At 44.3% G+C, this 13,771-nt stretch overlaps 1 protein-coding gene across 1 annotated transcript in view; it reads left to right on the forward strand.

Annotated features, from left to right (window-relative positions):
* Positions 1–13,771, forward strand: part of Grip1 (glutamate receptor interacting protein 1) — a 263,579-nt gene that overhangs the window by 227,127 nt on the left and 22,681 nt on the right. The window contains 4 exon segments of the mRNA XM_005357916.3: positions 4,276–4,432; positions 5,966–6,077; positions 6,215–6,259; positions 10,772–11,005. Of these exon segments, the coding sequence (XP_005357973.2) occupies positions 4,276–4,432; positions 5,966–6,077; positions 6,215–6,259; positions 10,772–11,005 (548 nt within the window).

Genomic DNA, 13,771 nt, shown 5'->3' on the forward strand with positions numbered 1-13,771 from the left:
ACCACACACACACCACACACACATTACCATCACACACACACCACCACACACACATACATACCATACACACACTACAACACACACCGACACACACCATACATACCACACACATTACACACACCACACACACTACACACACACATATGTACCACACACATCACACATACATGCCACACCCACCACCACACACATACACACAACACACAAACTACCACACACATACACACATAACACACACACCACACACACACATAACACACACACCACACACACCATTATACACCACACACACACACCACATACACATCACACACACACATAACACACACACCACACACACCACATACACATCACACACACACATAACACACACACCACACACCACATACACATCACACACACGCATACCACCACACATGTACACCACACACACATACTATCACATACACCACACACATACACTAACATGCATATATACCACACACACATACATACCACACACATATACACACCACACACGCACACCACACACACCACACATACCACACACACACACACACACACACACAGATGTCAGACATCTGAGAGTCAAAAGAGCTTTCCTTCGTCTGCCATTTTTCAAGCAGTGTTCATCCAGACACGTGAAATATTCATTGGCAAGAACAATTACAAATAGCCGCTCAAGCATATGATTTGATTTTCTTGTTCTTAACAAACTGGGTCTTTGAAAACGAAATCTGGCCAAGATTGTCTGGCTTGCCTTCTTCTGCTAAAATTGGTTTCCAAAACTACAAGGAACAACAAGACTTACAGCCCCCAAATTATAGACTCAGGGAGTAAATTCCCCAAGAGCATTTCAAACTTTCTGTGTAGGAGCCAGTGTCGTTTAGTTTCCTTTCCCCCATGAAGAGCTGCTGGGAACTGAAGGGAATGGATGGGAAACACTCAGAAAAGCCACTGTGACTGAGTTGGCGTGTCGGGACTTTACAAATATCTCAGATTTATTATCCCTAAAAATGAAAACCACCACGCCAATGCGATTTAGAAGCACCTACATTTGTGACGCTTTCTCTTCCATTCTGCAAATAAATAAAATGAAACTTGGTGCTCAGCAGAAAGAACCAAAACTGCATTTTAAACCCTCATTACGACGCAAAGTATAGACCTCACTATTAAAACCAGGATGCAGACGAAATAAAGAGAGAGGGATAAAGGTTTCCAGTTCTGAAGGCAGTGATTACTTACAGCATAGATTTTTACAATTTATTTGATCAAAGTTTCACTTAAAATGCCATTTACAGAAGCTGGGCGATGCTTTGGCGGCTGAAGTGTCTTCCGCATAGGGAACTGAGTTGGGCTCTCCAGACCTACATTAAAACAAACAAAGCAGTCAGGGGCATCCTCGCACTGGAGAGGAAGGGAAGGCAGGGTTTCTAAGGCTTCCGATCTAGCCAGATGCCAGCCAGCAAGCTCCAGGTTTGGTGAGAAATCATGCCTTAAAAGACAGAGGTGGAGAGCCTGTGGGGACCTGGCATGTACAAAAGTGCACATGCGTGTGCATTCTCACACACACACACACACTCACCAATACACAAACACACACTCATGCAAATGTAGTTTCCCACATCCTAAATGCATTTTAATTGCATTTACTGGCACTGCCATTCAATAAAAACAATATTTAATTATCTTTTACAATTTACTTTTCGTTTGCAACAGTTTCAGTTTGTTCCCAGGGTAGAGGATCATTCCTCCGGATTTGTTACCTTCCCACATCTGAGAAGCAGCTGGCTGTCACTCACCTAAATCCCCCACTTTAAGTCGTAATATTGACATCCTCCTAAGGCAGTTAGGGGTTGCATTCAGCGACTTATACGTGAGAACCAACATGATTGCATCTCACCAAGGTGCAGATTTATTGTCTCACAGTGTAACCCAGAGCCTGGTGAAGGCACGCAGTGCCTTAGCGGCATCAGGGCCCACGCATCTTACTGCTTCTACCGATTAGCATCTCTGGTGTCACCCATCACTGCTGGCATTGTTACAGAGCCTCCATCAAGTCTGGAGCACCACGCCTACTTTCGCACCTAACTCTTTCTTTGAGTGTCTAATCTCATAGTCCTGTCAGTGTTGTTCAGAAAAGCCAAATATAGTCATAGTTATAGACTCTCTTTTTTAAAAAGGCCCAAATACCCTCTATCTGGTTCTCTGATGTCACAAACTAAAGCCAAAGGCCTTGAATTTCCAATATAGAATACTTTGCAACTGGGCCTCTCTAGGGTGCGCTTTACTCCGTTATATCCCAAATTCTTCATTATTCTCTAAGTAAAATTTGGTCCCTAGTATGATAAATATCCTGAAAATGATTAGTGTTTGCATATGTTAATCCATCCTGTTCTTTATCAACCCAGAAAGTGTTGTGAAGTAAATGTTGGAGTTAGCTCTAAAGTGTGTGTGTGTGTGTGTGTGTGTGTGAGTGTGTGTGTGTGTGTGTGTGAGCATGCTCCTGCAAAGGTGAGTGCACATGCTAAAGAAGCTAAGCCTATCCTGCAGCCAGAACCAGGGTACTTTTTCCAAGTCCTAACAGTGACGTGATTTCAGTTTTAAAGACGTAGGCATATCAAAACTGGCATATATAAAACTGTGGTGCTTTGGGATCTATGCTCCTAAATACTTAGCACTTTTAACCTCGGGGTCATTTCCTGGTTCAAATAGTTACCAGTGCTCCAGCTGTTTGGCTTGCATTTCCAACATCTGGAACAAGAGCTGTAAGGATTCTTCTGAGAAGTCTCCTGGCCATGAGAATGGTCAGGGCATCTCACAGACTATATCCAGCTTACCACACAGCCCCATGGCAGTGGGAGAGGATGAACAGAGACAGCAGTGGGCCAAGAGATTGTCCCTCTGGGCTAATCAGGTGACTTACCTCCCCCGTGAAGGGAGGAACACATGTCGTTAGTAAGAGAGACCAGAGTATCTTCTTAGGTGGAGAGGATGCACTGATGGCTTTTGGGGTACGAGCAGCCCTTACTATGACTGTGTCTTCACCGTTACTCTTTCCAGCTTCCCAGCCCCTAGACCTAACCAGTGCTGGCATGCTAACTTCGCGCTCTCATTTGGCCATCTTTTGACCCCTTTCGTGACCCAAGTTCTAACCCCTAAATAGTGAAAATAGGGGTCGAGGGCTGTTTGTTACGTTGAACTCCTTAAATAAAGTTAAGACACACATCTGCTAAGCCATGTGTGTGTTTACACAACCTGAGAAAATGGACTAAGAAATGGGGTAATTACCATATAGGCTGTGGAGTCAGCCTATGCATATGCCCTTCCTCTCTCAGGTGAACCCCAACAAGTACACCGAAAAGCTATATACTCCACCACATATGTGAAGATGCCCTCTAAATGCTTTCCTCAGCAGGATTGCAAAGGGTGTCATTTCTCTTGTTATAAAAAGCCTTTAAGTCTATTACTGTCAAAATCGCGGTGTTATAGACTTAGCTGAAATTCAAGGGGGATGTCTATTGCATAACCTAATTGTTCCCTAATCCCCCATCAGGCTCATCAGACTTAACCCCTCCCCCAACCAGGAAGCACAATCTTTGTTTTGCTATTCAGATAAACACGCTAACATTCAAGCTTCCTCTCCCTAGTATCGTCCTTACTTCTGACTTTCAGAGAGAGGCAGATGGCAGGGCAATATGGAGTGATAAATGCCTTCCCCTGAGTGTGTCTGGTTCAACTATGACCCAGCCTCTGGGTGCCCTTTCCTCAGGAGCACAGCTTTTTCACCCTGACCCTGGATTTGGCGGCATAAGCTATGCTCCTGAGACTCCAGGCCAAGCACCCTCAAGGGTTTAACTTGAGTGAGAAATGAGTCTTGTCACGGACACGTGGTGGAACGGCTCTGAATGGAGAAGAGAGAAACGGGAATCTGTTGGTCCAGAGCTGTGTCAGCCAAGGCAGTGTGGGAAGATGGAGGTGTGCGTATGGCCCTGGAGGACCTGAAAACTGGTTCCCCTGAAGCTGTGACTTGAAGCCCCTGAAGGCGTAGCTACTACAAAGCCTTCAACTTCATCTTTTAATTGCAAATATTCATAGTACCGTAGCTGGCTATGAAGAAAGCCCTCAGAGCACTGAGGCAGGATGAGTACCACCACAGGCTTGATGCTATTCCAGCTGGCACCTACTATCCCACCCTCTTCTGGCCAATGATGTCATAGCTCAACAGATGCAACAATCCTCACGCCCGGCTCTTATGCCTTGCTTCTGTTTCAGGTACCACTTTTCAGACTTCAGGATACAATTTCAACACCTATGATTGGAGGAGTCCAAAACAAAGAGGCAGCCTGTCCCCGGTCCCCAAGCCTCGAAGCCAGACTTATCCAGATGTGGGGCTGAGTAACGAAGACTGGGATCGGTCCACGGCCAGCGGGTAAGGTTGCCCCCTCCACTTACACTGCAGCGCTGTCCGAGGTGACTTCCAGGTCTCAGTGGGAGGAGCTGCGCCTATCTGCACCCAGTGGACCTTGTGAAGCCACCACTTTAACCATCCACATCAGCCACATAGGTTTCTAGAACGTGCGCCCGCCGAGAGATAGCCGAGTAGCGCCAGGCCACAGTGCAGTTTCCCAGAGTAGCCGTGGGGGACGCCAGCTTCTAGGAGCCGTGTACTTATCGTGGCAAGCAGCTCCTTTCCCTTCTCCCGCAGGCAGTTTCACAGCCACGTGTAAGAAACACTTGCTATGAGACAGAGTCTCACTTGGAGCCCCAGGCTCACCTGGAACTCCCCTTTGCCACACACTCCCACCTGTGTCTGCCACCAGTCCCAGACAAAAGAACCATAGAGGTGTGTGTGTGTGTGTGTACTTTGTGTGTGTGTGTACACTCACACATACTGTGTGTGTGTGTGTACTTTGTGTGTGTGTGTACACTCACACATGTGCCTGTTGCAACCACAGGAACCTATCTACTCAGAGCTCACTACTTAGACTAGATTGACTGCCGGCATCCCCCGGGATCCACCGGTCTCTGCCTCCCCAGGGCTGGGATTGCTAGCATGTGCTTCCACATAGGTTCTGGGTAGTAGCCTCGGGTGCTTATACTTACAGGACCAGCCCTTGACTGATTAAGCCATTCCCTCAGCCCAAGTTCTGTCCTTCCTTAATGAAAAAGTATATCTGGGCTGGAGAGATGGCTCAGAGGTTAAGAGCACTGGCTGCTCTTCCAGAGGTCTTGAGTTCAATTCCCAGCAGCCAGTTGGTGGCTCACAGCCATCTATAATGAGATCTGATGCCTTCTTCTGGCCTGCAGGCATATGTACAGATAGAACACTATATACATAATTAATAAATATTTTTTAAAAGAAGTATATCTTAGGGTTGGTTCCTTACCAAAATAGTTTTAAGAAAGCATAAAAAGTGAAGGCATGTATTTTTTTATAATGATTTTATAAATCCTTAGGCAAGATTAGTTCTCCCCTATAGATGGAAACATATTCCCATGGTGCCATCTGCCACAGCCCAGCCACACTGATGCAGCCACGAGTACTCTGAAAGCCAGCAGTAGTGATGAAGGCCATTTAATTGTGCATGCCACTTCACACTCTAACATATCAGAGATGCCTTTACATGGAGGCCACAATCCAAAGAAAGCCTGGTGAAAGTGGATCCTTTCTTCCCTCTTTTTGTGGAAAATGAGAAGAAATATCTGACATACAGAAGTGTATGTTCGTGTGTGTGCAAGTTTGTATGCATGTGCACTCTGTGTGTATGTGTGTGTGTATGCGTCCAAGTTTGTATGCATGTGTACACTGTGTGTGTGTATGCGTACAAGTTTGTATGCATGTGTGCACTCTGTGTGTGTGTGCAAGTTTGTATGCATGTGTATACTGTGTGTGTGTGTGCGCGCGCACCCGCACACAAGCGCACGCATTTTCCTTAACCCAGAATGTATTTCTTACTGGCAGCTTCGCAGGGGCCTCAGACAGCGCGGAGGCTGAACAAGAGGAAAACTTCTGGTCTCAAGCACTGGAGGACCTGGAGACCTGTGGCCAGTCAGGGATCCTGAGAGAACTTGAGGTAGCCTTGGTCCCGCTGCTTAATCTTATTTCTACATTCATTTTTGGTTTTTTGTTTTTGTTTTGTTTTGTTTTTTGGTCCTTTTATGTTTGCATTGATCACAGCAGTTCATTTAAAAGCTTTAACCCTTTCCACAGGAGAAAGCTGACAGGCGTGTGTCATTGAGAAACATGACTCTCTTGGTAGCTACCCTTTCTGTTTATACTTTTGCTTGTGAAGCTGCCTCCCCTGCCCTTGCCTTCCAGACAGCAGTTTGATTTTATACAATGCAGTTCTTACTGACTTGTGGCTTCCGCCATTGCTCCCTTGCTAATCCTGACTGTCCCTGTTTCCCCCAAATCGCTAAGGAGCCAGCCCAGACTCCCAACAGTCTCTAGCTGCTTCCGAAAGGTTTCTTTGGCATGTTTTCATCTGTACCTGGTATAGAAATTAATTTGACCGTCAAGAGGAACATAAGAGGAAACACAATTATATTTGGTTTTCCCCTTAAGTTGATAGCCATGTGGCTGTTTAAAAAGACCGGTCTATGTGATAAGCAGGGGAAAGATTACTCCCTGCTTTGCTGACCATTGGAAATCTTAATTCTGTATTAGCTCCGCCCGAATCTGAGGAGGAACAGGTTGGATTGTAACAGCTGAACTCCGGGCAATTTCTTAAAGCCGTGAATCTGCTGACAGTATTCAGACTTAGTCTGGGAAGGCCTGGAATGTTTCCTTTTATGTTCTTTTAAAGTTTCTAAGCTGTAAAGTGTAAAGTGGTGGAAGTCTCATTTTTGTTGGATGTCATATGAGGTCCCCAAGTCACTCTAAGGAATGTGAATGGCACAACCGGGCGGAACTCTTGCAATTCTAAACTGGTTATTCATCTTTATATTATTTTGCTTCTCAACTGCATGTGTGGATACTTTATGTGATTCTAATGTTTGTGAATCTGCAAAGCGAACTCTAAAGGAGAGCAGTAGTTTGGATTTATAGACACCATAGATGACGTGGCATGAATTTTGGCTTCAGAGCACAGTTAAAGGACCTGGGCATGGATAGACTTATAAAATTTAAAGTAATTTGTGAGACATTGATTCCAGTTTGCTAAAAGAGCACAATTCCTAAATGCCAGCTGGTTTATTTAAGCTCTTACCACCCCGTGAAGTAGAATGGGCGCGTGGCACAGGCTGAATAAGGAACACAATTGATAGTTCTTGAGCCAATGCCCTCACCTGACTTACTTTGGCTCCCCTTCCTTTCCCATTTTGATTTCTTTCTCCTGTGGAGCTCACTCTTCTTGCACCTTCTTTTACATTGTGCACGTTGAAGGTCCTATAAAAGGTAACTCGATGAGCCTGGGCCATTACCTGGACTGGGTTAGCTCATGAAAACCACGGGCCATGGAAGTGTGTTACAAGGGCCTGCAGATGGAAGTATGTTACAACAGCCTAAAGGTTTTTCCTTCACAGCTTTGCATCATGGTGTGGGCCTGGGAATTACAGGTGCAGAGGGGAAAGGGGTTGAGCTTTAAGCCAAAGAGAAGCTACATTTTCAGCTAGGAAAAATGCACACCAGGTTCCTACATTAGAGTCATATTTATACTAGTATCACAAAAACTTTAAACGTCGTTTAAATAAATTATGTTCTCTTGATTGAGACAGCTCTTGTTTTTTTTTAATGAAGCTAGATCCTGTTGGTGAAATTTACCTTCAACAGCAAAAGCAAACTACAGAGTTTATAAATATAGATTAGCTAAACTGATTGTGATTAAAATGAGAATTTATTAATTATTTTCATTATTACTAGCAATAATTTAGGTTTAACTTTAGCACTGAAAAATATACAGCCTTCCCTGAAGCTTAAAAACTCAAATTAAGGGGCTGGAGAGATGGCTCAGCGGTTAAGAGCATTGCCTGCTCTTCCAAAGGTCCTGAGTTCAATTCCCAGCAACCACATGGTGGCTCACAACCATCTGTAGTGGGGTCTGGTGTCCTCTTCTGGCCTGCAGGCATACACACAGACAGAACATTGTGTACATAATAAATAAATAAATAAATAAATAAATAAATAAATATAAAAACTCAAATTAAGACTTTGAGCAATTTTAAACCTCCCTTACCAGTTTTTGCTCATATAAAACAAAGGAATTGCCAGGCGGTGGTGTTGCAGACCTCTGATTGCAACTTGGGAGGCAGAGGCAAGTGGATCTCTGTGATTTCGAAACCAGCCTGGTCTACGGAGTGAGTTCCAGGACAGCCAGGGCTACACAGAGAAACCCTGTCTTGAAAAATCAAAATAAAATAGAAATTATAGTGATCTAATATTTGACATAATGTTAATAAAGAACCTAATGTTTAATGAGGCAATAAAACTCAAGTACTGAGTTTGCTATTTCTTAATGAATGCTATTTTAACTATTTTAACAGATAAAAGTCTAATCAGATGTCTGAACCTAAATTGTATTTGTACTTTAACTTTTATAATCAGTTTAGATGCTGTTAATTCCCTTGGAGTTCAGTGTAAGTGGGCTCATGGTTTGAAAACTTGAACAAGGAGCTCTTCTTACCTCTCCTCTTGGCCACGGGACCCTAGTAAAACCCATTGGCAGTGTCTCCTCCAGCAGCTTAGACTCATCAAAGCCAGAATGTCAGCCCTCAGACTCTGTCATGGATTTACTTCCCACATGCTTCCTGTGGATCTCACAAAAAAAATGAGAAGGAAAAATAGATATAAATAAAGCAGATAAAGGTTCTAAGTAGGAAAGAACAATGAGAGACAGTCACCACTGCAGAAAAAAAAAATCATCAGGTTCTGTCAGTTGGCACAGACTAAAGACAGAAGTGATGTATGTAAGCGTCATCAAATGAAAGGCTCCCATGACACCAACATAGCCGGCCATAGAGAGATGTCAATAAACCTCAAAAAGGTATTTATCAGAAATATGCAATACTATAGATGCCTACATTTGCTTAAATATTAGAGACTTTTTTTTTTACCTACAGAGGGGCAGTTTATGTGGCCAGGAAAGGCAGAGAGCCAGTTAGGCAAGGAGTAAGATTGCAACTGACAGCTGGGGTTCTCATTACCAGACTCACAACAAGATCCAGAACCCATATATCCATCTTCTTCCTCCCACTGTGAAAGAATGAGCCGCACAGCCTATAAACCCTCCCTGTGCTGGTACTGAATATCAAGTGATACTGTAGGGGGCGCTGTCGTCGGCAAGGAGAACGTCCATTCTCCAAAGCATCTATGGCATGCGTGGTCTAGGCAGCACGTGTTTGTGGGGTTTGTTTCTTTTCCGTGCAGTTTAGATCTGTGTATATTTGCACCAGTACTTGACGGTGGTGTGCTTCCTTAGTGGCACACATATAAACATGGACGGAGAGATACAAACTCTTACTCTTGACAAATAAAGATGCCGCTCCCTCTGCAGTGTTCCCTCTAGGGCATAGCTACAGGTTCATCCTTGGTTCAGTCCCAGCTTAGGTGACCTTGGGCAAGTAAACTTCTTTGTACTTCAGTCTCCTATAAACCGGGATGAGTCAAGTGCCTCCCGGACAGACTTCCGAGGCTTAAATTAATGAATCCATCCCACAGAGTTCAACAGATCAGGCTTTGTTGCTTCTGGCTTTTGCATTAATGTAAACAAGCCACATATTATATATTCACACGCGCATGGACATAATATCTGTTTCTATAATTTCAGGCACATTTACCAGTACATACATTTGTATACAAGCCTCGTATAAAGTATAGAGAGATGGCCACAGTCCTGGTTTTAGAGTGTTGGCACCATCTGGCATGAGAAAGGCCCATTCCCATCATGATCCTGCTTGCACACCCTCTTTTGTTCCAGTTCTGAGATTCAGGGATGCAATCTTGCCATTGCTTATGTATTATCCAGGGAATATATTTGAAGCGGAGCAAACTTTGCTTTCATTGGTAAAATCCAATCCAAGTCTCAGAGTTGAGCAATGATTGAATTGAGCAAATGGTTGAATCCTATATAAAAGGGTAATTTTTTAAAGCCTCTCTGAGAATATTACACAAAGATCATCCCTAAGAAACACTGTCTGTGCCATGAGATGTAGAAGCCAAATGCTGATGGATATGAAAAGATGCATCTGTAAGTTTCTGAGGCAGGTCACTGGGCCAGAGGAACGACGGTCTTAACAGTATCAGGCTGGAAGTGCTAGGAGACCCTTTGCCTCTGCATCAGTCAGTCATCCCGTTCCAGCCTGCGGTTTGCTTCTGTTGGAGCCAGAGGCAGCATTACAGACAGCAGCAGCCTGGTCTTCACTGTGAAGCTCTCCAGCCAGCTCTCTAAGACACACTGAAGATGGCTTCATGAATCCCAGCTCTTACAGTCAGCTTGGTGCCAAGTTGGTGCTTAAAATGAAAGTGTGGTGTGCAGTAAGCTAGAGTTGGAGGTTTTCAGTTTCCCTCAGCATTGCTAGGGGTGGTATTTGATTAAATAAACTCAAGGGCTTAAGTACTTCCATTGGATTCAAGATGTGCGTTCTAAATGTCATTGCAAAGCATGTTCCAGATTTTCATAGTTCAGCTAGTGCGTCCATTCTCCAGCCTTTGGTTATGCCCTGAAGACACCATATTTTGACTGGGCAGAGGGAGAATTGTGCTAAACGTTGAGCAAGCAAACCCTTTCCTTTTCTGTGGTTTAATTGTCTCTGAAAATTGTCAATGCCACAGGCAACAATCATGTCGGGGAGCACCATGAGTTTGAATCATGAGGCTCCAACGGCCCGCACTCAGCTGGGGCGGCAGGCCAGCTTCCAGGAACGGAGCAGCTCACGGCCACACTACAGCCAAACAACTCGCAGCAACACTCTGCCTTCAGATGTGGGCAGGAAGTCAGTAACCCTGAGGAAAATGAAGCAAGAAATTAAGGAGATCATGTCCCCAACTCCCGTGGAGCTTCACAAGGTCAGTAGACTCTCTCCTCCTTCTTCCCTGATGTCGCCAGCCATTCTGCAGGGCACTGTTGCTTTGATGCAAGCTCAGCCGTGAACTTCTTCTGTGGGCTCAGCCAAAGAGAGACCACAGAGTTGAAAGGCAAAGTCCCAGAGACTGACTTCTTCAAACATGTCCCCTGGGAGGATTAACCTGGAAAGTGGGGAAGATTGATTTTTCAGGTGTCGTGCTTATCAAAAAATTGATCAAAATCTTACAAAATGTGAGATTCTAATGTTACGTAGAGCTTTGAAGAATTAGTCGGTGCTCACTGAAAGGTGGATGGGTTTTTACATATCCTGTGTTCATCTCTTCACTGAAAAGAGGTCTAAGTTCACTGTAAGCCGATGCAGGAATCCCCTCTGTATGCTGTGATATGTTTTATTACCATTACCATTGGTTAATGAAGAAGCTGCTTTGGCCAATGGCTCGGGCGTATTTCTAGCTAGCTCTTACATCTCAAATTAATATCGCCATGAGGCTGTGGATTACCTGTAATGTTCTGGTATCTTTCTCCTTCAGCAGCTACAAGGTGTCTCCTTGACTCCGCCTACTCTGTCTATTTCTGTTTTGATTTTCCACCTGACTTTACTCTGCTAAGCCATTGGCTAAACAGCTTTATTCTTCAACCAATAAGAGCAACATATATACAGAAGGACATCCCGCATCAGTAAGCAGGCTTACTCCTCAATTACATGCCTACATTAGATGAAAAATTTTCAACAAAACGGTAGAAATCTGGGTCAGGACAGCGTGAACCCTGGTAATGTTCCATGGTGAATTACAAATATTGTCCACTTCATGGAGAAAATTATCACATTTAGCCACACTCCAGAGCTGCCTGCAGAGTTCAAGTGACGCAATTATGCAGGCAATTCCCTGGCGTGCATGAGCAGTGGTGGTCGGGAGGTGTCTCTGGCTTACTCAGCTAGCCATGGTACCTGATGCTTTTTCAGTAGATGAGGATGTATAAAAAGTAACAACTGCAACCCCACTTTTCACGAGAACCAAGATGCTCCCTATCATTAATAATCTCCTAACATAATTCATCTTACTCAAAATGATACTGATAAAGTGATACTCACATATCAGGTCAAAAGGACCCTACTCCCTTTTCCATTGAAGATTTCGGTTCCCCTAACTCCCCTACAAAGCAGAGCTGCCTGTTTTGTAGCTGACAGTTTACGATGGGGGAAGCTGATGCAATGAGAGCTCTGATTCTGCTTCCTTACTACACATTGTCTGTTCACTTGACATACAGACTGTGTAGGCTGTACATACATTCCATCAAAGGATGTACTGTCTATCCGTGGGAAGCACGGAATCTAGTGGGGAAGCATTTTGGAAACAATGGGATGATAGCGGGATCAGCACAATGACAGTAGCAAGCCCGGGTAGCCTCGGAGTGCAGAAGGTGAAGGAAATGGGAAATGCCTCCTAGACGTATTGACGGTGCAGAGGGGATGGAGGTGGAGAGACATTCCAAACCCAGAAAGAAGCATATGCAAAGGGCTATCAAACAGCATAGTGTATTTTGGGCATGAAAATATTCTCACGTGACCAGGGTTCTTTGCATTAGGAGAATTTCAGAAAAGCAAAGATGCTTCTGGCAGTTTATTATTAGGATCCAGAGTAAGCCCACTGCGCAGTTTAGCTTGTGTGTCTGGTTGTCCTAAATACATCTGCTTGGTAACTCACATATCGTAACTGGCAGATGGACATATACCGTCATGCTGTAGGAAATCGCAAAGGCTACACGCTCAGTGCTAACTCTGCTATGCCATGAAGAAAGCCAACCCTCCTCATTCGCTTGGTTGTGTGTGAACACTGCCTTCCCCTCTTGTCTCAGCTTCCACCCAAGCCGAGAAAACCGGGTTTGTTTACCTCCTCTTCTTTAGCCTCAAAGAAATACCAACATGCAAGTGCCTTGAATTCTGTCCATCTGCTGTGTATTTCTAACCCTCACAATAGACACATACTATTCCGAGTTGACACATTAGTCTCATTTATACAATAAGTTGCAGCCATGAAATTGACTTTTTTTTTCCCAGAGTGAAGCTATCTCTTCAAAGACAGCTGCTTATGGCCCAGGAACATAAATGTCTTGTCTCCCCATCATCCCCGTGCTGAAAGCATTCATAAAAATCATGACCATAAACTGGATGTGGATGTCGTTATAACTGAGTTCTTAGTGGGGCTTTACTGAAACAGAATCTGATTTAAAAAGAAAACTGTATCACACACTTATTAATGTAACAGAAGGCAGTGGGTCGGTTGGCACATTTGTGTACCAGGGTGTGAAATGGAGGGGGGGTCATGAAATGATGGGCACAAATGGGTCAGTGTGGCCTCATAAATGTAACTTTGCTTTTTCCCCCTTTGTGTCAATCATCTCTCCTCAATAGTTGTTAGAAGTCCATTTCTCCGATTGATTTTCTTTCTTCTAAACTTGTCCCCAATAAAACAGGGCTCTCTAAAGCTAAGTGAAGCTCTAAGATTAGAGCCTCGCAGAGTATCTAGTTAAGATGCAGCCTCCCAGAGGATCTAGTTAAGATGTAGCCTCCCAGAGTATCTAGTTAAGATGCGGCCTCCCAGAGTATCTAGTTAAGATTAGAGCCTCGCAGAGTATCTAGTTAAGATGCGGCCTCCCAGAGTATCTAGTTAAGATGTGGCCTCCCAGAGTATCTAGTTAAGATGCGGCCTCCCAGAGTATCTAGTTAAGATGTGACCTCCCAGAGT

Source organism: Microtus ochrogaster, chromosome 24 (genome assembly GCF_000317375.1).
Source record: "Microtus ochrogaster isolate Prairie Vole_2 chromosome 24, MicOch1.0, whole genome shotgun sequence".
Lineage (NCBI taxonomy): Eukaryota > Metazoa > Chordata > Mammalia > Rodentia > Cricetidae > Microtus > Microtus ochrogaster.